The following is a 26,072-nucleotide window of genomic DNA, read 5'->3' as shown; positions in this document are numbered from 1 at the left end:
CAAATGGAATATAATTACCCTTACAAGCCCCACATCACATTAGGTGCAAGTAGAAAATGGGTATCAAAATGAGAACGATACTGACCTCGCTCCACGGAAGGGGAGGTGTGTGTGTGTGGGGGGGGGGGGAAGACAGAACAGGAGATAGACAGATACACGGACACGCAAGAACTCTTCTCCCATGACTCAACCCTAAAGGCAAACCCACACAAAAAAGGAATGAAGTTCCACCACCAGTCGTAGGTAACCTGCAGCACCGAGGGCAAGATCACAATTACAGTAACGGTCACTTCGAAAGTCAGCCAGTCTTTCTCACACACCTACAATCACTCTCACATTCTCAACGTGACACATCCATAATCTATCGCAAAACAGTCCCCGTGATTTGAAATACCGAAGCTCGCTGCACTGACAAGAACCTTCATCCCCATGATGCAGAAGCACAAAAGTATACAGCGAGTTACACACAAACTCTCCACACAAGCGTTCAATCCCAGTAACGCACACACGCAGCCTCACGCACAGTGTTCCACGGTCACTCGCGCTTCCATCGTCGCCCAAGGTGTGAAAGCCCTGCAGCCCAGCCAGCCGCGGCAGCCAGCACTTACCCTGGCCGCCCTCTGCGCAGGCGCGAAGCGAAAGCCAGCCGCGGCGCCCCTTGGGCAACGTAGTTCGGAAAAGACCCGCGCAAAGCGTTGTGGGGCTCGTGGTTCGCGTGTTCCGAAGCGAGTGTAATGTTTCTCGCCCAGATCGCGGGCGCCCGTGCGTCTCCCGCCGAACCTGCGGACCCGCGCGCCGCAGGCCCCGCCCCGCGGGGGATTCTGGGAGCGACGTCGCGGGTCTGGGGTCGCGGGACCCAATTCCCCTGCCCCCGGCGCGGGGAGGTGAGTTGGGCTGGGCCGTGGGCAAGAGCTAGAGGCCCGGGTCGGCCTTGGGGCCGAGCGGCAGGGACCCGGCGGCAGCTGCCAGGAGACTGTGTGCGTGAGAGTGTCACCATGTGTAGGGCTCTGTGTGCGTAACTATGTCAGAGGCTTCGGGTGTGACAGAATGTGATCTTGTGTGTTTCCGTACTGCTGTGTGACTGTATGTGACACTGGCCGTGTGTCTGCGGATGAAATTATGTGAATATATATGTGTGTGTATACACACACACACATATAATGTGTACGATTGTCGGTCTCTGGATGTATAACTGTTATTGTCTTTGGATGTGTGGGAGACTGTGAGTGTGACATTGGATGTGTTTGCTTGTCTCCTTAGGTATACTTTCAGTATGTGTGGGAGCATATGTGATTGTGTGTGACCATGACCATCTGCCTCTACAGGAATGATTTTGTGTGAGAGGTTGTGACAGAATGTGTGATCTTGTATGTGGCATGTCACTTTGAGTGTGATTATGTGTGACTGTCCATTGGAGTAATTGGGTATGAACATCTCTCTCTCTGTGTTAATGTAACTGTGTGTGGGGGGCTATGAGTGTGATTGTGTAACCATGTGTATATGTGTGATTGGGTGAGGATTTGTATGTGTATATGAAATTGTGGGCTTGATTGTGTGGTTTGGTCACCTGGTGTTTGTGTGACCACCAGAAGTATGTGAGCATGTGGGTGTCTGCATTGACTTTGTATATGTGTGTATATATGTTATGTATGACTTAATGGTCTTTGTGTGTATGGTTGTGTGTCATCAAGCACATAGAATTTTGTATGACTATAAATGATTATATATAGTCCTTATGATTATATTTGTTGTGACGTAAATATATTATGATTATATATATGTGATTATGCATAATTCTCTATGTGAGTGTGTGAACACTGTGCCATCTGTGCCATCTGTACCACCTGGAACCATGTGGCCTTCTTGGATGTAAGAATATTTTCCTGAATTGGGGCAAAACTAAGACTGCCCTTAGGAGAAACCTCATGTCTCTGTGTGTAACTGTATGTGTGTCTATTTCGAGCTTTAACAACTGTGGCCCCTGTGGTAAAGGAATGAGAATTTTAGATCTGGAAGTTGCCCTCAAATTACACTCCTGAGAAGGAACCAGAGAGAAGAGGAAACCCAGGATGGAGGAATCAGTCCTGTGGGGGAGTCCTCCTAGGGAACTCAGTGTGGGCCAGGCTGAGATTGTAGAACCCTAACATGAAGGAGAGTTCTTGGTGGCTGGGGTTGAAGTTCTCAATTCCAAGGGACAGCAAAGAAGAGAGAAGAAGGGATGGGATGGGGGGAATGCTGGTACAGTGTGGGTAATGGATAAGGTAATAATAATAATAATAATTTTAAAAGCTGATGTTTGTATGTATGTCAGGTACTTTCTTTGAGTTTTATGTGTATTAATTCCTTATAAAAATTCTCTGAGATAGTATGATATGGAAATAAGTAGATAAAATGGAGATAAGTTCCCATTTTACAAATGAAGAAACTGAGGCACAGAAAAATGAAAATTAGTTCCCCAAGTTCACACAGTTAATAAATGACAGAACCAGGACTTGAACACAGGCATTTGGTCTCCAGAGACCTTGCTCTTAATTGCTGAGCTCCCTTGATCTTTCTTACATTGTAAGAGTGAAGAATAGAAGACCTGGGTTCTGGGGATTGTCCCAGGTGTTGGACCAGGAACCTTAAGGACCTAGAATTTATATGGACTTAATCTGGATCTTTTCTTTCAGTCCCCTTGTGAGTAACACGACCCAGTTTGAAAGACCCTATAGTGAGACCATCCTCAATTTAGCTGCCCCTGCAAGAGGAAAGCCCAGCCTGAAAGCCAGGTCTTCCTCTACTTAGGCCAGTGAGTTTGAGATTTTGTCCTTGTCAAAACTTTTCCATGTTTGGTGCTCTGAGAGGCTGGATTCAGGGCTCTATTTCTGACATACCAGTTGAGCTAAATTTTCTGTTGTTATTTCTCAGTCAATAAGGAAAAATGTTTTCATCTTTCCAAATGTGTACCTAGAATTGAAGTGGGAATGAGGGTGGCGCTACTCTATGCCAGATTCTGGCTCATGCAATCTTGACAGCGAGGACAGAAAGATTCTGAGGGATGGATTAACTTGCCCAAGGTCACATGTGTAGCCAATAAGGGAAGGAATGGAGAGTCAACCTGATTCTGGGTGCTATAAAACCCAAGTCTTTTCCATTATACCTTTTAGAAACTGATGACTCTTCTCAAACTTGGAAACATATTAACCAAGGGATGCACAACTATTTGCAAATAGAAAATTTAAGAAAATTTCCTTTATGCTGGTGCTACTTAGGGCTCCTTCTTCCCAGATGCCCAGTAGACTGCACGAATTCTTCTCTCAGGTTGCAAAGACCTTTATGGACAAGTTGAAGCTGTACTTCACTAAGGAAATAACTTTTCTAGAGACTTGAGTTGGCCAGTGTACAGAGTAGCCTAGAATTAGGGAGTTTATCTGAATTTTGGGTTAGACACAATTATTCCCATTTTCAGAATGAAGAATTTGGGCTCTGAGAGCACAAGGAACTTATTCCAGCCTGCACCATTTGTTGTTGGTTTAAGATTAAAATTTGGCCCCTTTTTCCTCAAGCTGCATTTCTGTGGAGTAAAAAAGGTAACAACTGCCAGCTCTGAAGATGCTCCTCCAAGAAATATTTTGGCATTGACTCCTCAGGCTTTGTAGACTATTTCCCATTCAGATATCATGGCCTCTTGAAAGAGGACCAGTTTTTCAGTCACACCTTGGTTGGACTCTTGTAACTTTGGGTTAGTTGTTTAAGCTTTTTAACCTACCTTTACAGTGTTATGAGAATTAAATAGGATAATGACAGATATACAACATGTATAATGTGGCTACTTATGTTACAGGAGGCGCAGAAAGATTTATTTATCAAATATTTTTTGAGCACCTACAGTGGTTCTGGCATTTTTCTAGCACTGGAGATACAACAGACAGCCGAACAAATACCACTGTGTCTTAGATACCACTTAGTCTTGTGGGGAAGACATACTAAAAACAGGAAAAAAAAAAGTAACATGTCAGATGGTAATAAATGCTAAGAAGAAAAATAAATCAGAGTAAGGAAAAAGAGTAACTGGGGAAGAGGGGTTCTCTTTTACTTAGGTCGTTCACCGAAGACCCTCTGATGTAGTGAAGTTTGAGCACAGGTAGGAGTGAAGAGAGTGAGCCATGCTAATATTTGGGAGAAGAGATTCCAGCAGAGGGAACAGCAAATGCAATGGCGAGTATGCACAGTGTTTGAGAACAGTGAGAAGACCTGTGTTCCTGGAGTGGGGTGAACAAGGGGGAGAAGGATAGGAAATGAGGTCGGAGGGGCAACCAGAGGCCAAATCATAAACAGCCATTTTGGCCACTGGGTGGACTTTTGGATTGTTTAATCTGTATGTCCTTAATACCAGTCAAGACATTAGGGGTTTACTTCAGCGTTGGCCTCTTTCTTAGATCTTTTTTTTTTTTAAATTCAGTTTTATTGAGATATATTCACATAAAGTACAGTCATCTGCAGTGTACAATCAGTTGTTCACAGAACCATCATATAGTTTTGCATTCATCACCAAAATCAAATTTTGAACATTTTCATTACTCCAAAAAAAAAAAAAAATAGCAAAAACATGAATAAAAATACAGGTAAAGAAGAACACCCAAAAAATCCCAACCCCCTCCTCCCCCCATTATTCATTTAATTTTTGTTATCATTTTTCTATTCATCTGTCCATACACTGGATAAAGGGAGTGTGAGCGACGCAGTTTTCTTAATCACACAGTCATACTGTGTAAGCTACATAGTTATACAATTGTCTTCAAAAATTAAGGCTACTGGGTTGCAGTTCAACAGTTTCAGAAATATCCTTCTAGTTATTCCAATACACCAAGAATTAAAAAGGGATATCTATATAATGCATAAGAATAACCTCCAGAATGACTTCTTGACTCTATTTGAAATCTCTCAGTGACAGAAACTTTATATTGTTTCATTTCTCTTCCCCCTTTTGGTCAAGAAGACTTTCTCAATCCCCTCATGCTGGGTCCATATTCATCCCTGAGAGTCATGTCCCACTTTGCCAGGGAGATTTATACCCCTGGGAGTCATGTCCCATGAAGGGGAGAGGGGCAGTGAGTTTACCTGCCAGGTTAGCTTAGGGAGAGAGACAACATCTGAGCAACAAAAGAGGGTCTTTGGGGGTGACTCTTAGGCACAATTATAAGTAGCCTTAGCCTCTCCTTTGTAGTAACAAGCTTCATGACGGCAAGCCCCAAGGTTGAGGGCTCAGCCTTCTAAATTGGTAGTCCCCAATGCTTGTGAGAATATCAGTAATTCCCCAGGTGGGGAAGTTTAATATTTCCGCATTTTCCCCGAGTCTCTCAGGGGTTTTGCAAATACATTTTTATTCTCTGCCCAAATTACTGTGGGTTTTACTTAGATCTTAGAAGGGGTGGAGCTGAGCCATGTTTCCTCCCATGGAATGAGAGTGTTGGGTCCATAAACAGGAACTACTTCTATCATTGTAAATCTGGGACCAGCATTTCTAATTTCTTAACTCTCCCTTTTCAGGACTTTGTTCTTCTTCAAGAAAGCAAGCTGATGAAGGAAGGAAGAATGGCTGTTGGACTTTGTAAAGCTGTGTCTCAGGTGAGTTGATACTTTCACTTTGTTTCCAGAAATTCCACCTTGTTTTTCAGGACTCGAGACCACAGGGAGAGTCACAAATAGCCCAGTATCTTTTGTTTGTATAGTACTTCTACAAGACATCTATTGTCCTTTTTGTTCAGTGTTTTGCTCAAATGTGTGATAGAACAGAAATATTCTCTTTACGTGGATTGTGATTTGTCATGTTGGAGATGAGTACAATAAGCGATGGAGTGTGACTGTGGAATGTCCTATTAAATAGGGAGGTCAGTGAATGCCTTTGAGGAAGTGACATTTAAGCAAAGACCTCAGTGAAAGTAGGGAGTAAGTTTTGTGGAGATCTGGGGAAGAGTTTTTACAAGTAGAAAAAATAGCAAGGACAAAGTTCCTGAGACTGGAGCATATTTGATGTGTTCCAAGTCTAACAAGGCCAGTGTCCTTGGAGGGAAAATGAGTACTGTGAGATGAGAAGGGTAGCTGGGGACAAAATTATATAGGCCTTTGGAAGTTACAACAAGACCTTTTGGGATTTTGTTCTAAGTATGAAGGGAACCACTGGAGTGTTTGTAACATGATTTGATATATGCTTTAAAAAGAGAATAGGTAGAAGGGGAGCAAGGGTCGAAGCAGGGAGGCCAGTCAAAATACTATTGCAGTAAGTCAAATGGGAGTTAATAGTGGCTTGGACCATAATGGTGGCAATGGAGCTAGTTAGATGGATGTATTTTGGAGTTAGAAATTATGGAATTTGATCATGAATTGGTTGTGGGGTGTGAGAAGAAGAAAGAATTCAAGGATGTCTACAAAAATTTTTTTGGCTGGGAAACTGCATAAACGTTTATGCCATTTACTGAGACAGAAAGACAGGATCGGAGTAGGAATGGAAATCAAGAATAGAGTTTTGGACCTACTAAGAAGAAACCTATTGGACACCAAAATAGAATGTTGACTAAATATCTGGAGTTTAAAGATGAGGTCAGGACTAGAGATGTGAATTTGGGAGTCATCAGTGTATTTGATGAGATTATCTTGAGGGCAGGGTTGTGGTGAGTGTAGACAGAGAAGACAGCCCAAGGGATGAACTTGGGGCATTCAACATTTAGTGGCTAATAAGACGAGGAGGAACCAGAAAAGGAGACTGAAAAGAAATAACAGCTGAGGTAGGAGGAAAACCAGGAGAGTGTGAGCTCTAGAAACCAAGAGTAGAAAGTGTTTCAAAGAAGAAAACTGAGATAAATTCTGCTGAGAGAGACTGAAGACAATGAAGGCTGAGCACTGACTACTGGATTTGGCAACATGGAAATTACTGTTACCCTTGACAAGAACTACTTCACTGAGTGGATGGAATGAAAGCATCATTGCAGTGGGTTAAAGAGAGAATGGAAGGTGAGGGAGATGAGAATGGGGACAGTAAGTCTAGACGTGTGTGGTCCAATACAATAACACTAGCCACATGTGACTACTATAAATTAAGATATGCTATAAGTGTAAAATATACATTGGATTTTGAAGATTTAGTACAAAAAAATATAAAGTATTTCATTAATAATTTTTGTATTGATTACATGTTGAAATGTAACATTTTAAATACATTAGGTTAAATATATTATTAAATTAATTTCACTTATTTCCATTTATCCATCTACTTTTAATGTTGAAAATTTAAAATTACATGTGTGGCTCACAATATTTCTGTTGAACACCACTGATTCAGGCAACTCTTTTGAAGAGTTTTGTTAAGGGGGCTAAAGAAGTGGGACAGTAGTTACAGTGAGATCATGGAAGGGATTTTATTTGTTCATTTTTTTATTTGGTGGAAGATACTGCATGTTTGTATGCTTCTAGGAATGATCTGGTAAAGTGAGAAAATTTGATAATACAAGAGACAGGGGTGGCAGTGTTCCTGAGTGGAAAAATAGAGGGGGCGGTCTGAGATAGGAACCCACAGTTTCATCCATAGTAGCAGAAGGAAGACAAACTATATGAATACAGATGCAGGTAAGTATATAGATATAGTGGCAGGAAAATAAGTTCTTTGCCTCAGTGTTCCTGTGTCCTCAGTGGAAGAAAGAGCAAACAGCTCAAAGTGAGAAGGGGAGGAATTGGTAGTTTGAGAAAGAGAAGATGTGAAATAGTTATCTGGTGGAGTGGGAGAGTACACTTACTAGGGAAGGGTAATCAAGTTGCCTAGCAGTGCTTTTGTGGGATCTCTGGTCATATCCTAGAATCACATTGGATCTCCATGTGTATTAGTCCAGAGTTCAAGCAAGAAACTCAAAGGAGACTACTTATTAAGATATGACCAGGATATGGAGAAACCACAAATGGTAGTGCTACACCCTGGGCCTCATAACAGCAGAGGGTCCTTTCTAACTGTAGGCCTGAAACCAGAGGCAGACAGGAAGCTGAGTGGAGAGGGACACTGACAGTCATTATGACCTTTGTTTGAGGGAGAAAGACCACCTAGGGTGGTGCAGCAGAGAGGGAGCCAAGGAAACAAACATCTGACCTCACTTGCCTCTCTCCCATCTCTTGCCTGTGGCTAAACCCAATTGAAAATGGGGTGGGGCAAGGGGTTCATTGCTGCAGCTAATATGTCAGCCTTTGAGGACACAAAGAAGAGAGGCACTGGAAGTTATATGACACTTTGTAGTTGTGTAATTTTTTTCTCCAGCCATATTCAGCCATTATTTCACTATGTAGAATAACCATATTTGACATTTTATTATTTTTGATAAAAATTGAGACCTTGCTCTAAAAATTGGAACTCCATCATTTTTGAGCATGTGTATACTCTTCCTTCATATGAATATGTTATAGGAAAAGTCCCCATTTCATCAATGAGTGGCAGATATTTACTGTTTACTAAATTACAGCTTTTGTAATAGACACTGAATATACGTCACTTTATAAAGCATATATCCTTCTCCTCATGCAGATTACAGTTCAGTGGTATAGTGTAAACTCCTCTATTTTTGGACATCTAAAGTTTTTCAGGTTTTTCATATAAACTTCCATTGAAAATTCTACCTAAATCTCTTTACATATACTTTATTATTTCTTCAGGATTCTTGGAAGTTTCTCCTTCCTTTTAGAGTCTAAGTTTCAGACCATACCCTTTTGTTAAAGCCTAATTCAAGGCCTGCCTTTTCTACTGTGCCCTACTGATACCGCAGTTTGGGGAGTATAAAGCAATTCTCTGTATAAGAATTTCTTTATACTTAGTGCATGTAATATACAACTTAGCCTTTGCTCATATATTGTTTCATGTTATAAGCTAATTTTTTCCTATTATATGTGTCTGTTTTCTTTCTCAAAACTGTAAAATTTTCAAGGGGTGAGTCTGTGTCTAATATTTCTCTTTCTCTTAAAGTATCTGACAAACTTGGTCATCTAATTGTTCTTTCAGTTTTCCTTGGAACACTTAGAGCTTTGAATTCGGGCAGAATTAATCATTTTTGCTAGGACCGTATGGCAGTCTGGGTGCTTGGCAAACATCTTTTTATTTCAGGGGTTGGTGACCTTCTGGGATGTGGCTGTAGACTTTTCCCAAGAGGAGTGGGAATGGCTGGACCCATCTCAGAGGGATTTATACAGAGATGTCATGTTGGAGAACTACAGGAACTTGGTATGGCTGGGTAAGGATTTTTCCCCCCTATAATTCAAAACTTCCCTCTAGAGTGTTTTTGCTTCCTTCATTGGGAATATTTAGGGCTTCTCTAAAGTTCTTAACTGGATTTCTATTTCCTGTTCCCAGGAAATTATATGGAGTAGTTTCATAGAGTTGGAAATAAGTAGCTCCATTAGTTGTAGAATTGTGGTTTGGAATGGCAGCATCAGTGTGACCTGGGGATTTGTTAAGATGCAAATTATGGGGACCCACTGTAGACCTGCACAGTCAGAAACTCGGTGTGAGTCCCAGCAGTCTGGGTTTTAATAAGCCTTCCATATGATTCTAATGCTTGTTAAAGTTTGAGAACCACTGTGTTTTCAGATTCATTAGGTGAATCTGAAGGTGGGGCCTGAGAATTTACAATTCCTAGGTGACACTGCTGCTGCTGCTCTAGAGACCATACTTTGAGAACCACTGCAATGGAAAAGCTTTATCTTCCTCATCCTTCATGCAAGCATCACTCTATTCTCTGATCCTTCCTGTAATCACTTTCTTGCCAAGGTGGCCAAGGGATTGGGGCTGAGTCCCAGTCTGTAGCGTGTTGATTTGTCTGTCTATCTGCCTGTCTCTCTCACTACCATTTTTCTTTCCCTATAAACAGGACTCTCCATTTCTAAGCCCAACATGATCTCCTTACTGGAGCAAGGAAAGGAACCTTGGATGATGGAGAGAGAGATGTCATATGGTCAGTGTGCAGGTGAGCGACAGGGAACTGGGCAAGGAGGGCTGTTATAAGGTGCCAGCCCAAGTGGTCTTGAGATTACCTTGGGTTTGAGAAGGGAACCCAAATCTTTTTAGCATGATTTTCCCTAGAAACCTCACATACTCCCTTGGGTTTTTCTTCCCTATTTCTATAAGATTATATTTGATAGACATCTACCTGTACCCTGAATCTCAGACCTTCCCAGCTCTTCTTTCCCCTTTATGGTCAGAATTGCATACATTTCTAGATTTCTTTTCAGAGTTTTAATTTTTATCAAACTAATCCCAAGTTATCATGCACATTGTTTAAAGAATCAAGTAGTTCTGTAAGACTTATTCGCTAAAAAATGGTAGTAGTCTCTTGCCCTGCTTCTCAGTTTTCCCCTCCTTAGAGGGATCCACTTTCTTTTCTTTTACAGCTACTTGTCTCTAAAAAACATATTTGTATCAATACTTCTTGATTGTTTTTTTCAGTTTTAGTCCTTATCTAGTATCTTCTCACTAAGGAAATAAGGATTTTCCACCTTCTTATCCTCAGTACAACATTGGCGCTCATACACACACACACTTTCATTTCGCTCTTACCAGTATCATAATTTTGATTGAATTGAATTAGTCTTCAGTGTTTACGTTATTATGCTATTAAGTGCTAGTTATAGCTATGCTGTACACATATCAAAATTACTTTTTCTGTAAACTTTATGTTCTCTGGAGTTAATAATTATCTGGGTTTTTTTTTCTTTCTTTTTTTTTGCCTGTTTGTTTCTTTGCTGATTCTTCTATGTACATATCCCTAATTTAATTCCCAGATCCCCATCAATTGTCTAAATCTGTCAAGATATTTGGACATTTTAGGTAATCTATTAATTTCATTTTGTGGGAGAAACCTCTAGGGTCTTCAGATATGCCTCCCTCTGGACAAATGGTCCTTTTCATCTATTTGCATAGAGCTCTTGTTTGGGATTTTCTTTCTCCATCACCCTGAAAATTTTCTTTAACTTGCTCCTTTGTTGAATTTACTGTTTCTTGTACCCAAACCTTCCTATTTAATGGTTTGTTCTCATATTTTGTTGGTGCACATCTTTTAGCAACTTCCTGAGAAAGAGTGGCATGGGAGGTAAATATTTTGTAATCTTAGATATCTGAAAATCATTATTCTACCCTTATACATCAATGATAGTTTGGCAGATACAGTATTCTAGGTGGGAAATCATTTTTCATTGGCATTGTTGTAGTAATGATCCGCTGTCTCTTCTGACTTTCTACATTGCTGTTGCAAAGTCAATGCCATTCTTATTAATTGGTCTTTTATGTGAAACCTGTTTTTTCTCTTTGAAAGTTTTTCTCTTTGAATGTCCCCAGTTTTCTGAAATTTCACTGTAGCATATCTTTGTGTGTATCAACTTTCATCTGGTATACTCTATTTTATAGGCCCTTTCAGTTGGGAAACTCATGGCCTTTAGTCCTAAGAAAATATTTTGAATAATTTCTTTGATGATTTCGTGTTGTGGATTTTCTCCATCTCTTTCTGGAATTCTGATTTTTTAAGATATTGGAACCTCCTGGACTGGTCCTTTTTTTTTCCTTTGTTAAAAATCGATTTTATTTATTTATTTTCTTATAGATAATACATCATGTCTTAGTTTGCCAGAACTGCTATGATAAATACCACAACCTGGTTGGCTTAAACAGGAATTTATTGTGTTATAGTTTCAGAGGCTAGAAGTCTAAAATCAAGGTATTGGCAGGCCATGCTTTCTCTGAAATCTATAGCATTCTGGTGATGGCTTGCTGGCACCATGTCTCAGTCTCTGCCTCTGTCCTGGCAATCTTTCTTTTTGTCTCCTCCTCACTCTTCCTACTACTGTGTCCAATTTCCTCTGCTTATATGGACTTCAGTCATGTTGGCTTACAGCCCACCTTGATTCAATTTGGCCTCCCCTTAACTAATAGCATCTTCAAAGATCCTGTTTACAAATGGATTCACATCCACAGGACCAGGGGTTAGGACTTGAACATGTCTTTGTGGAGGACCTGATTCAATCCATAACATATCACGTGAATAAAAAATCAAAAAGCATAAAAGATGTAAAAGATTATATAATGAAAATTCCTGCTACCCTCCAGTAACCTTTTTATCCAATTATTTTGCATTGATATTCATAAGTGAAATTGTTACACTTTTATTTTTTTGTGAAATCTTTGCAGGTTTAGTTGTCAATGTTATATTTTCTTCATGAGAGCTTGGAGGTTTTTCTTCTTTTTCTGTATCCTATAGAGTTTAAATAATTTTGGAATTATCTGAATTTTCAAGCTTTGGTGAAACCCTTGTGAAAATGTCTGGGCCTGATATTTTTTCAGGAGGTAACTCTAACATTCACTGTTTAGCCAATAGAAATTGGTCTGTTCAGATTTTCTATCTCTTTTGGTAAATCTTATTTTCCTAGAAAATTATTCATTTCAAACATGTTTTTATATCCATAGAGGGGAATAAGGTAGTTTTTTTAATGATTCTTTTAACTTTCTCTGTTTCTGTGATTCTTCCCTGATTTTAAATTTTTCACTGTTCCTCTTTTTTTTCTCCCTTATTTTTCTTGATTAGGTTATCCAGTGGCTTGTTTTTTTTAAAGAATCAACTTTAGTGTTGTTTACTATTTCTAATGTTTTTCTGTTTTCTAACTCATTAATTTATGTTTTTATCTTTAATAATTATTTCTTCTGTTTTCCTTTTGTTTTTTTTGTTGTTGTTGTCAGTATTCTCATTCTAACATTAATTTTAATGTTTTATTCTTTTTTTTTTTTGTTTTTTCTGATACATGTATTTAAGGCTTTGAATTTTCCTTTGATTATTGCTTTAGATGAATCTTAAAACTTTTGATGCTTGTTATTTTTTGTTTTCTTGTTACTAACCAGTTTTGGAGTGTCATTTGTATTTTCTCTTTGACACAATAGATTTTAAATTTCTAGGGGAAAGGACCATATTTTGTTTTTTCATTTTGTTGAGAATTTCTGTTTTATTGCATTGTAATGAAAGAATGTTTTCTGAACTATTCCTTCTTTTTGGAATTTATTGTCATTTTCTTTGCAATCTTTTTGTGTGTGGAATGTTCCAAAGGCCCTTGAAAAGAATGTGTATTCTTTACTATATTACATTGAGATCTATCATACTAATTATATTATATAGATCATGTCTCCTTATTTATTTTTTTGTCCACTTGATATATCTTGGTTTGAAAGAAATGAATTAAAGCTTCCTATCACAATTTTATTTCTGCCTGTTTTTCCTGCTATTTCTTATAATTTCTGCTTTATCACAATTGCTACTATGATATTTAGTTATAGCTAATTCTAACATATCTTCATTATGAATTGTATTCTTTAAAAATTATAAAGTATACATTTTGGTCATATGTAATACTTTTTAGTTCAGATTCTACCTTGTTAAGATTGTGACACCTGCTTTTTTTTTTTTAACTTTTTATTTTGGAATAATTTTTACTCTGAAAAAAAGTTACAAAACTAGTGCAGAGGGTTCCCATATACCCTTTACCCAGCTTTTCCTAATGTTAATATCTTACCTAACCATTGGACAATTATTAAAAACAGAAATTAACACTGGTACAATACTAGACTAAATACCTTATTCCGATTTTACCAGTTTTTCCACTAATGTCCTTTTTCCATTCCAGAATCCAATCCAGCATGTCATGTTTGCTTTTAATTGTTGTGTCTCCTTAATGTCCTCCAATCTGTGACTGTTCTTCAGCCTTTCCTTATCTTTCATACCTTGACACTTTTGAAGAGTATTGATTCGTTATTTTATAGAATGCCTCTCAATCTGGGTTTGTCTAATGTTTTCTTGTGATTAGATTGAAGTTATGCAGTTTGAGAAGAATGCCACAAAAGCAATGTTGTATCCCCTCAGTGCGTTATATCAAGAAATTCATGATGGTGGTATGTCCTGTTATTGATGATATTTATCCTTGATTACTGGTTCAGGTAGTGTCTGCTATGTTTCTCCACTGTAAGTTAGGAATTTTCCATTTGTAATTAATAGATATCTTGGGGGAGATTCTTTGGGATTTGGCAGATACTCAGTTTCTTCTAAAAATTTTGCCCACTAAATTTAGCATCCATTGGTGGATCTTATCTACAGCAGTTATTGCTGCGGTGTTAACCTGACAATGATCTTCTATTTCCTTCTTTTCCCTACATATATTAATTGGAATTGTTCTATAAGGAAGAGCTGTCCCTTCTCCCCTATTTATGTATGTATTCAGTTATTTATTTATTATTTATGGACTTACTGATTTTTGTTTTCTATGGGTTAAAACCCAATAAATCATTTTTTATTTGATGCTCAAAATGTTCTGGCTTTGGCCATTGGGATCTCCTTCAAGTTGGTTTCTTTGACCATTTGACATGCCCTCATCCTTTTTATGAGCACTTTCTACTAGCACCACAAGGTGTTCCAGGTTCATCTTGTATTTTTCTTGCCCCAATCCTAGAGTCAACCACTTCTCTAAGAAGCCATGGTTTCTTTTATTGGGGAATGGTGTTTAGAAACCAGTGTCTGCATGCTAGGTGTGTTCTTTGCTACCGGGATGCTTTGGTTTCTAGCCCTCACAGACAGATCTAGGAAATATATTTATGTATACTAACTTACATATCACACACACATATTTATTTCTGAACCTTTAGAAAAAAACTATGAGTTTATATTGATAACTCTGAATCCAGTCCCGCGCCACAGGGTTCATTGTAGTCTTTCTCCTTTACTGATTTATAATTTCTTTTTCTGAATGTGAGAAATCTGTGTCTCATTTTCTACAGTATATTTACTTATTTTCTCAATACTAGCATACACATAAAATTGTTTCAGAATTGCCAACCTATATCTCTGTGAGTAACAAATTTACTAAGCAGATTACAGTATTTGTGTATATTTCAGTTCTTTTTGTCTTTAGTCTCATAGTAATCAGTCAAATTACTGTTTCCCAAAGTTACTTAGGTTAGTTCTTTTAGACTCACTTGTTACTTTTTGCATTACATTTGGGTTTCTAACACATCCTAGTTGTTGTTTTATTTTGTTTACAAAGACATTATTTTATTGTTGTGGACATTGCATGGGTACATTCAGGAGGGATTGGAATTAACAGTTTCCAGCTTAAAATACTCTGTTCCACCTCCAAAATTACAACCCACTAAAAATGTATTTACCTTTAAATACATTTTAAAACTGTACATTTCAGAAGCTCTTGACAGTTTGGCATGGAACAGTGTTAGAAAACTCATGAATCTAATGGATAATACTAAACATGACTGCCCTAGAAAAATAGTTGTCAAATATATTTTGTGGCTTTGTTGGTAAGAACGGCCTGCTATTCAGCACAAGTGGAGCATGTTTCAGCCAAGCTGTTATTCCAGATGTTAAAGCCGCTTAGGTTCTCAGAGTCTAAATTGATGGTGGCCCGGAGTCTGTGGTACTTCAGATTCAGCCCCTGCTGCAGCATGGCTGACCAGCCTGAGGATATGTCTTCTTGGGCTGAGTGGCTGCTACCATCTCTAAAGTGCCTTGCTGATCACTGTTCTCCAGGTTTCAGTTCTTTAAAACCTCTTGCTTGGCTGAGTCCTTGGCTAATCATACTGGGACCCTTCAGAGTTGCTACCTTACACTTCATGGTGGGATGCTGCTACTGTTATACTCTGCAGTGTGTCTGCGATCTGCATAACATCAGTGGAAAGCCTGGCCGGTTTAAATTGTTGTTTTGTGTTGGGGAGTATCTGAAACATTATTATGGTACTACAAGTCAGAGATTTACAAAAAGATACCCTCAGAGAAGTGTTACTTCCTCCTTATACCTATTTTACTGTCCCTATTTCCTGCTTCTTTCCACTCCTTTCCACCCTTTGTAGCTTACCCATCTCTATAATTTTGGGTTTATACTTATGTTTATTTTGCACAAATGAGTAGATTACATGTATTTTCTTGTATCTCCTTTTTTTCTTACACACAGAGTAGAATACTATAGATGCCATGCACTTTGCTTTATTTATTTAATTGTGTGTACTAGAAATTACTCTATATTAGTTCACTGAGATCTTCCTCATTCTTTTAAATAGCTGCATAATACGCCATTATGTGGATATATCACAGTTTTTTCAACCACTCTCCAATATGTGTGCATTTAGGTTGTTTGCAATATTTTACAATTACAAACAATACTTCAGTGAATAACCTGGTACATATTTATTTTTGTATTGTTGGGATTGTTTCTTTAGATTCCTAGATGTGGGATTGCTGGGTAAATACATGTGTAGTTTTGTTAGGAATTGCCAAATTCACCTCTAGAAAGATTGTACCAGTTTACTTTCCTACCAGCAATGTATGAAAGTACCTGGTTTGTATTTATGGACCTTTACCCATCCTTTTTTTTCAACTTTTTGAATCACTTTGTTTTAGGTGTGGGGCTTATATGCGATATGTAATTGAATTTTGCTTTGGGAACCTATCTGAATATTTTTTTCATTTTAATAGGTGAATTAAGTTTAGTTACATCAGTTGATACAGTTGGACTTAGTTTTGTATATTGTTTTATGTTATTTTTCTGTTTTTATTATTTTTTAAAAAGACTTTCACATATCAGTTTCTCTTGCCTTTTTTGTCATATAATATTGGAGTTTTTATAGTAGGAAGATTTTTCTTTTTGTTTTAGTGCTTACCTTCATGATTATAGTGTTTTGTTTTTTTGTTTTTTTTTTGCTGTAAACCGTATCTACTCATTCTCTCCTATAAACATTAATAAAACAGGTTGTCATTTCTTCCCTTTCCTCTTTTCTACCACCTCATTTTAGTCAATTGTATTATCTTTTTAAAAAATTTTATTAGAGAGGTTGTAGGTTTACAGAAAAATCATGTAAAACTACATAGTTTGCATATCCCCCCCCCCCACAGAATTACCTTTTATTAACACTTTGCATTAGTGTGGTACCTTTTCACAATTGATGAACCAATATTATTATAATTATACTATTAACTATAGTCCATAGTTTACATTAGGTTTCAGTCTTTGTTTTGTACAATCCTATGGTTTTTTTCAAAATTTTTCTTCTAGTAAGATATATATAACCTAAAATTTCCTCTTTTAACCATATTCAAATACATAAGTCAGTGGTGTTCACTACATTCACAATGTTGTGCTTCCATCACCACCATCCATTACCAAAACTTTTCCATCACCTGAAAATGTGTTATCTTTTATAATTGTACCTTTTTACTACTGATTAATTATACTTCTACTTGATGGTTAGTTTTAAAAGCTATCCTTTGAGTTTTAATTGTTACAGATAAATCAACAGTGGCTTTTTTTACACTCCTCTTAATCTTTCCCCTCTTTTCCCACATTTTGTTAGTTGTTTGCTGTTTTACGTTGTCAGAGCATATTATGTTTACATACTGTTCTGTCACACTTAGCCCAAGATTTCATGTAGTCTTAGTTCTGTGGTTAAATATATTCAGCGTTTACCACCAATCCTTTTGCTAGACAGTTCTTGATTGACTGAAGTTTGTCCTCTAGTGGTTTCCTCAAAAGGACTTACAGAAACAACGTCCCCCCAAGTTCTTCCATGTTCAGAACTGGCCATTCTTTCCTTGAGTTTCTTGTAGAATTGCTCTACTATGGTGATGAATGTTGCTATGGAGAAGTCTGATGCTACCTTGATAACTTTCATATATATATATACATATACATATATATATCTTTATGTTTTTTTCTGGTCACCCAAATAATTCTTTAATTTTAAAGTCATTTTAATAGCGTATGTCACAGTCTTGACCCTTTTGGGTCACGTTTTCCTTGTATGTGTGTTTGAGATTTGTTTTTATTTCAGGAAAAATCTTTTCTCTTGATAAAGTTAAAGACACAGTAAAGTACAGAGAATAATATAATAAATGTTCAAATACCAACCAGGATTGACCATTGTTAATATTTTGGCATATTTTTCTTTTTTGATAAAAGAGATAAGTCATTGTGATTAATTAGAAGTTTTCTTTGTCTCCCATTCTCAGTTCTCTTTCCCTCATCTACCTCTTACTCTCAGCAGCAAGCAGTCATGAATTCAGTGTATATCCTTCATTTTTAAACATTTTTGTAAATGTTTATGAGTCTGTGAAAAAAAATTTATTTCATAGGTGGTATTCTCTACATTAATTTAAAAAATGAACTATTGCCTGTAATTTGCTTTTATTACTTAACATTGCTTTTGAGATTTATCCTTGGTAAGTCTACCTATAATATATTTTCATTCCTTTTAAACTATTGTATAGTATTCCATGTTTGAATTTCCCACATTTTAATTAACCATTTTCCTACCAGTGGTCATTCAGGTTGTTTCCACTTTTTGTTATCTCACATAGTAGCACAGTATGTTTCCATGCACAGCTTCATGTATAAGAATTTCTCAAGGATTTATATCTAGAAGTAAAACTGCTGGTGCTTAGGAATGCACATTTTTATTTTGCTAGATACTCAAATTGTCCTTAAAGTGATTGCACCAGTTTATACTTCTACCAGCATTGCCTGAGATTTCCTATTTCTTTATTCTCTTGATATTCTCCATCTTAAATTTTTTATATTACCCTTGATATTGTCCAACTTAAATTTTTGCCATTACGAGGAAGAAGAAATGCTGTCATGTGATTTTTTAATTTGCTAGTAATAGCGAGCATCTTTCCATAAGTGTATTGTTCATTCATTTTTTCTCTTCTGTGAATTACCTGTCATCTTTTTAACCAATTTTGGGGGTTAGGTTATTTTTATTTTTATTTTTTTATTGATTTGTAAAACTTTATATAATCTGGGCTGTAATCATTTTTCTGTAATATGTGTTTTAGATGATCTTTCCCATACTGTCCCTTGCCTTTAAATTTGTGAAGTCTTCTCCCACATGGAAGTTTTAGTGTTAATGTCAGATACATCCATCTTTTCCATTAGTTTGTGCTTTATTATAATCTTGTTTACTAAATCTTTTCCTAACCTGGGGTTTTAAAAATAGTCCCCTACATTATTTTTTAAAAGTTTTAAAGTTTTGTTTTTCACTTTTAGGCCTGTGCTCCATGTGGAATTTAATTTTTACATATGATATATGAGTTTTTTTTTTCACATGGAGTTTTTCCAACGCTGTTTATTAATTAATCTTTTTTCCCTGTTGATTACAATGCCATCTCCATTATATGCCAAGTTCTTACATTTGTGTAAATCTCATTTCTGTCCTCTATTTTTTGTTCCTTCAATCTGTATGTCTATTCCTGAGCCTGAGCTATACTATTTTCCTACTAAATAGTTTTATTTCCCTTTAGATGTTCTGACTGGTTATTATTGGTAGATACAAAAGGTATTAATTTGCGTATATTTATCATTTTATCTAGCCAGCTTATTGTATTCTCCTATTGTAGTAGTGCTTCAAAAATTTTTTGAGTTTATTAGTCAAGGTAAGCTAATTGCTTTAACAAAGCACCCCAAAGTCTTAAATGTATGAACACAGTAAAGATTATTTTTTGCACATGGCACAGTCCAGTGTGAGGTTATCAGGGACCTCCGCTTATGTTATTATTCAGGTAGCCAGACTCCTTTCATTTATTGCCTTCATCTACTTCCTTTGCTGGGTCCTCTGAAGCCTGGGGAGGGAGGTAAAGAAGGAATGAGGGACAGAGAGAGAGGTGGGGGGATGGGAGACAGATTGAGAGAGATTGAGACACACACACACACACACACACACACACACACATTGAGAGAGAGAGAGAGAGAGAGAGCATGAGAAAGATGAATGGAGTCTCTCTCAGGAGGTTTTTATGGGCCAGACCTGAAAATGGCATGGGTGGCATGTATCAAATGATTCTGATTGGTCAGAATTCAGTCACATGTCTACAAGGGAGGCTGGGAGATGCAGCTTCCTATCAGCCTAGGAGGGAAAGGCATACAGTTTTCTTCCCAGTATTTATGGCACCCTTTATCTTTTCTCTTTTTAAATTTTACAGTATCAACTGCAGTTTCCTTATCTGTGTTGAATAATTATAGTCAGTTTTTCTTCCTTCTGACATCATGGCACTGTTTCAATTGTTTCATATTAAACATGCCTATTTTATTCTATTCTTAGCCTTATGTTTGAATATATATATATATTCATTCATTTAATTAGGAGAGGCTTTTGCATCTATCAAGATGATTGTTTTTTTTCTCTAACAACTCATAAAAGAGAAATTCTATAACAATTTGTAGTAAAGGATTTCCTATTGCTGAACTGTTTTTGCATTTTGGATTAAACCTTCCTTGGTCATGTGTATTATTCATTTAGTGTACTGCAGGATTCAATTTTTAATATCTAAGATTTTTGCCTGTAAATCCATAAGGCAGTAGTGGTCAGTGGGATATCTTGGGTGACTTTACTTTCTACTTTAAACATTTAAAAATTTTTTTGAATATTTTATAGCAAATATTATTTCTGTTTAAAAGAATAAAGGAAAAGCGTTGAAGAATAGCCCTGATGCTGGTCCTCACCTGTAATTCTCACACAATCCAGAAGATGTATATGGAAATTTTTCCAGTATTCTCTACATGAATTTTATTTCAGTCATGTGTGGTCAGAGTAGGGATTCATGCTCCTCTTCATTCTTTTCTCTTTGGTATCCAATAAATTTTTTAAGCTTTAGATGCATTTTTGATTCTCTCTTCCAGTTTCTTCCCAGAATAGAAATCTTTACAAGTCACTTGGTTGAATCCTTTTAGAGGGATTTTGATGGAGAAAAGGAGAAAAATGCCAGGGTTTAGGTCATGTTCTTGGTCCTGAAAGCTTCTTTTTTTCCTTCAGAATTTTCTTTGATATTCTTGACCATTTTTTTCCCCAAGTATCCTTTTAAAATTCTGTAAGTTCAGAAATAAAAATCTTCATGGAATTCTGATTGAAATTGATCTGCTATAAAATAACTTCAGGTAAACAAGCTTGCATGCATTATTTACTTATTTTGGTACAACATATATTTATGTTTATTTAAATCTTTTTAAAAATAATTTCATAACTTTTTATTGAGAGATAATTTACATAACATAAAATTAACCATTTTAAAATATGCAATTTAGTGGATTTTCATATATTCAAAAGTTTGTGCAACCTACTCTACAATCCAGTTATAGAAAATTTCCATCACTCCAGAAAGAAACCTTTCCCCTTTAGCACTCACTCCAAATTCCCCCCTCTCCCCAGTTCAGAAAACGTGCAGAGCAAACTCTATTAGATTTAAAGGTGTGAGAGTCATCTACATCCACTTACTGCCTTTACTTCACATTCTCTTCCACTGTCTTACCACTTGCAATTTGACTTTTGCCCTCTGGGTTGACTCAATCCAGTATGTTGTTGGAGTTTCAGGCACCTCAGAATCCCTCCATGTTGGAAAATGTCTATAGTCTTTTCCCATTGGATCTCTTACTCAGCATTACATTAATTATTATATAAAGCTGCTGCCATTTGCCTGGAGTATAGAAAAAAAGATATTCTTGATAAGAGGGAATATAGTGGCCCTGGTTGATGATACTGGACAGGAGATCCCAGGAGAGTGGGTGAGGGAAAAGAAGTACTTATGCTTCTGCAGAAAGAATGAATTACAGTATGGACCTAACTGAGGACAAGTAAACAAAGCCCTGTCAACTGTGGGCCTCAGTAAGAGAAAAACCATGGCTGAATATAGGAGGGGGTAGGGTTGGAGGCTTTTCTTGTGTGGAGGGTATATTGGAAGGAAGAAATTTACAGGTGCATAATCTGTTCTTTGCTTTTCAACTTTGCACTGACCTAGGTTGGAAGCAGTTTTTTTTTTTTCCAACAGATGGGAAATTGTTATAAGAAATTCTGTATCCCAGAAATGGTAATGCATGCAGTTAATAACCTCGAAGGACATCAAAACATCAGAATGGCTCTGTAATTGAAATAATCACTAAATTTAGAAGTCTGATTATAGCCTTGAAACCAAGCTCATGTTCTCTAGGAAGTGTTCCTTAACTAAGCTAGTGAGTTTTGATCTTTTTTTTCCTGACATTTTGTACTACTGATAGCCTGTATCACATTAGCTAGTCCTTAATTATGCACTATATTGAATCATTGGCCCAGAAATTTTATCTCTCTCTTCAGAGATTAAAAAAGGAGGAAGAACTTGTTTCTCAGACTTTTTTATTTCCTGTAAGCATGAGGTACATAAGAGTTTCAGTCGACATTGAATACATTGGCTGATTATTGTGGATGGACATGGAAAAGACTTTCTCACCTTCCCTCTTTTTGAGATAATCTTTTTAAAAAGTTTTCTTTCTGCCTTACTTTAATGAATACCTTCTCCTTATAGTATCATGTATTTGCTCTATAGGTATTATTTTTCTCTCATTGATGAGAAAAAGTGACTTCCAGTGTCTTCTAGACACTGAGGAAAAAAAAAAAAAAACAGTAATTTTTCTCTGGAACCTGAAAAAATCTTAGAAGTTGTTGAGTAGCATTAGTGAATAGATTATTTGAGAAGATTAATTTGGCAGCATTCATTCAACAAAATGCTGCTATTGTGCTAGGCACTAGATGTAACAGTAAGAAAAAAAAAGTAGACATTAATCACTGCCCTCAGGGAGCTTTCAGTCTTATGAATAGTAGTGTAGATGGACTGGAGTCTTTAAAGAGTAGAGGGAAACTCTGATTATGATCTAATCATGCATTCTCAATTCCTTATCTTCTTGGCCTTTATCTTTATCTGCATCTTGATTCCCTCCCTCCATTTTACCTATTTCTTCTATTACCCCCTTTCCATCACCAAAATATATACCTTCCTCTATCAGCCCTCTTCACTCTATGTTTTCTTTATATTTTGTTCATATTGTATGGCTATATTTGAGATATATCACAATTATGTATTTTTCCTTTCTCCTTCCCCTGAGTAAAATTCTCCAATTTCTTCTGTAACAGTTTTCTTTCTCTTCAGCAAAGGAAAAAAAGGAGACATTTGCTTTCTTGATATTTTTCAGACTGGGAGTCTTGGTGTGAAATCAAGGAATTGTCTCCAAAATGGTATACTAATGAAGAAGAAATATCCCAGGGGATGATAATGGAAAGGTTTACAAGTCATGGCCTTGAGTGCTCCAGTTTCAGAGAAGTCTGGAAATATGAGAGTGAATTTAAGAGACATCAAGGAAATCAAGAGAGGCATTTCAGGCAAGTGACAACTTTAAAGGAATTCTCTACTGGGAAAAGAGACAATGGATATAATAATTCTCAGAGAAGCATCCAACTGAAATCACTTTTAACACAACAGAGAGTTCCCACAGAAGAGCAAGTACATAAATTTGATATTTATGAAAAAATCTTCCCCCCAAATTCCATCATAATTGAACGTAGAAGACTCCATGCTGAGAAGGAATCTTTGATAGGTAATGAATATGAAGACAATTTCAACCAAAGTAGACATCTTGCTAAAGATATAGGAATTCCTCCTGCTGAGAAACCTTATGAAAGTAATGATTTTTCAAATCTCTTAGGTTTCCACTCATTAATTACTCAGCATCAGACAACTCATTTTAGAAAATTACCCCATGGATACAATGATTGTGATGATGCCTTTAGCTGTTACACATTCTTTACTCAGCCTCAGAGAATTCAGAGCAGACAGAAATCATATGCATGCAATGACTGTGGAAAAGCTTTCAGCCATGACTTCTTTCTCATTGAACATCAGAGAACTCATATTGGAGATAAACCTTATGAATGTAAGGAATGTAACAAAGCCTTCCGACAGAGTGCACACCTTGCTCAACATCAGAGAATCCACACTGGAGAGAAACCTTTTACATGTAGTGAATGTGGGAAGGCCTTTAGCCGTTATGCCTTCCTTGTTGAACATCAGAGAATTCACACGGGAGAGAAACCATATGAATGTAAGGAATGTAACAAGGCATTCCGACAGAGTGCACACCTTAATCAACATCAGAGAATTCACACTGGAGAGAAGCCCTATGAATGTAATCAATGTGGAAAAGCCTTCAGCAGACGCATAGCCCTTACTCTGCATCAAAGAATTCATACAGGAGAGAAACCCTTCAAATGTAATGAATGTGGGAAGACCTTTGGCTATCGTTCACACCTTAATCAACATCAGAGAATTCATACTGGAGAAAAGCCCTATGAGTGCATCAAATGTGGGAAGTTTTTCAGGACTGACTCCCAACTTAATCGACATCATAGAATTCATACTGGAGAGAGACCATTTGAATGTAGTAAATGTGGAAAAGCCTTCAGTGATGCTTTAGTTCTAATTCACCATAAGAGAAGTCATGCAGGAGAGAAACCCTATGAATGTAATAAATGTGGGAAGGCCTTCAGCTGTGGCTCATACCTTGATCAACATCAGAGAATTCATACTGGAGAGAAACCCTATGTATGTAATGAATGTGGGAAGGCTTTTCACCAGATCTTGTCCCTTAGGCTACACCAGAGGATTCATGTTGGAGAAAAACCCTATAAGTGTAATGAATGTGGAAATAATTTTAGCTGTGCTTCAGCCCTTAGACGACATCAGAGAATTCATAATAGAGAAACTCTCTGATTATAACAGACAGAGGGAAGAAAACATTTAATCACCACTCAGTCTTTATTGAATGGCTGTGAAAATTTTTTGTGTTAATACAATGAATGTAGTATATATGGGAAAGCCTTCAGTCCATAAGCACCCCTTATTTAAAATAGCCTCAGTAATAGACATCTGTTGTTTTTTTATCTGTTCTATATCCCATTTGAGAATTAACCCATCCACACTGCATAGCATTCTGATGAAACTTAATCAGGGAGAATAATGGATTGGTCACAGGATGACCAGTTATTTTCTATAACCTTGTGACTAATAAGGGACTGGCATGTGGGACTGTCTGGGCCAATAGAGTCCGCTGGGGTATTTTAATGGGCAGTAAGAGAGAGATTCATTTTTATTTCTTGTAGACTTGCTAGCTTTGAGGATTAAGTAAGGTTAAAAACTCACCAGTACCTTTTTTGCCGCCACATGAAGAAAGCCTTCCAAAAAACAAAACCAACCAAAGGAAAATGGAGATGAGAGGTATAAGTCTGATGAGGTTGTTTGATCTCCTGGATCCATCATGCCTGAAGTCTATACCATCCTTTACCTTTTCATTTTTTTGAGTCAATAAATTCCCTTTTTTGTTTAAGTTAAGTTGAATTGGAGTTTTGCTTCTTGTAATTAGTCTTGACTGATTGTTGTACACTGTGAGAAAGCCTTAATCTTTTACATGATGTAATTATCCTGAAAAGAAACCTTATGATATAACAAGTATATGTGAGTTAAGTCTTCATAAAGCCAAAATAATATTACATATTTATTGATAAAAATTAACTTCATTTTTATTGGTTTGTTTCACAATAAGGATGAATTTTTGAAAACTCATCTAGTAATACAAGCTTTCCTTTAAGGAGTTAAAATTATTTGAGCAGTACCTTACCGTAGGCATTTAAAGAGAATGGCAAAGTAAGAGAATAATGGATCCATTGGTTTAATGAATGGCTTTTCTTCATTTTAAAGGAATTATTTGATTTTCTGCTTTCAATATGGGTTCAATCATATTGTCTCATAGACTGTAATAAAATAGAATTGTAAATGAGGTATTTTATGGGTGGTCTGAAAACTTGGTTTAAGAAATTCATAGGTGACTTCTTTGGAACTTGAATTTTTAGACAAAGACATTCCTGGAAGACAGAAAAGATCAGCCATTTTCAACTAATGGTAAAAGTAAGGCACTTGGAGCCTAAAATCTTGAGAGAATAAATCATTGCCATTCTTCAGAGTAATGAGAACCATGAAGGTATGGGGCAATATATTCCTGTATTATCTGAACAAATGTAGGGAGGTAAACTTTGGTGATATGGAAACTTAGTCACCTTGAACAATTAGAACCAGTTAGAATCTTAGGCATTGTCTGGATTGCATCTATAGAAACATCAGAATAAATGAATTAAGAAAGAATGAAGGATCTAGATATGTGCATGGTACAAAACAATGGCTACT

At 36.9% G+C, this 26,072-nt stretch overlaps 1 protein-coding gene across 2 annotated transcripts; it reads left to right on the top strand.

Annotated features, from left to right (window-relative positions):
- Positions 1–724: 724 nt before the first annotated feature.
- ZNF527 (zinc finger protein 527) lies at positions 725–25,223 on the top strand. Of its 2 annotated transcripts, XM_037820219.1 has the most exons (5): positions 725–884; positions 5,533–5,610; positions 9,119–9,245; positions 9,882–9,977; positions 23,032–25,223. In XM_037820219.1, exons 1-5 carry the CDS (start codon positions 735–737, stop codon positions 24,603–24,605), a joined length of 2,025 nt encoding a protein of 674 aa, XP_037676147.1. In that variant the 5' UTR covers positions 725–734; the 3' UTR covers positions 24,606–25,223. The 2 variants fall into 2 exon arrangements, with proteins under 2 accessions (XP_037676147.1, XP_037676148.1); XM_037820220.1 differs by lacking the exon at positions 725–884 and having other exon boundaries at positions 5,531–5,610; positions 9,119–9,235.
- Positions 25,224–26,072: the final 849 nt, after the last annotated feature.

This window comes from Choloepus didactylus, chromosome 27, assembly GCF_015220235.1.
Source record: "Choloepus didactylus isolate mChoDid1 chromosome 27, mChoDid1.pri, whole genome shotgun sequence".
Classification (NCBI taxonomy): domain Eukaryota; kingdom Metazoa; phylum Chordata; class Mammalia; order Pilosa; family Megalonychidae; genus Choloepus; species Choloepus didactylus.
This window is presented reverse-complemented; position numbering and strand designations above follow the sequence as displayed.

Coding starts and splice junctions, on each gene's coding strand:
- ZNF527 (XM_037820219.1), top strand. CDS start 735: ATGTTTCTCGCCCAGATCGCGGGCGCCCGTGCGTCTCCCGCCGAACCT. Junction 5,611..9,118: donor TTTGTAAAGCTGTGTCTCAG/GTGAGTTGATAC, acceptor TTTTTATTTCAG/GGGTTGGTGACCTTCTGGGA. Junction 9,246..9,881: donor CAGGAACTTGGTATGGCTGG/GTAAGGATTTTT, acceptor CCCTATAAACAG/GACTCTCCATTTCTAAGCCC.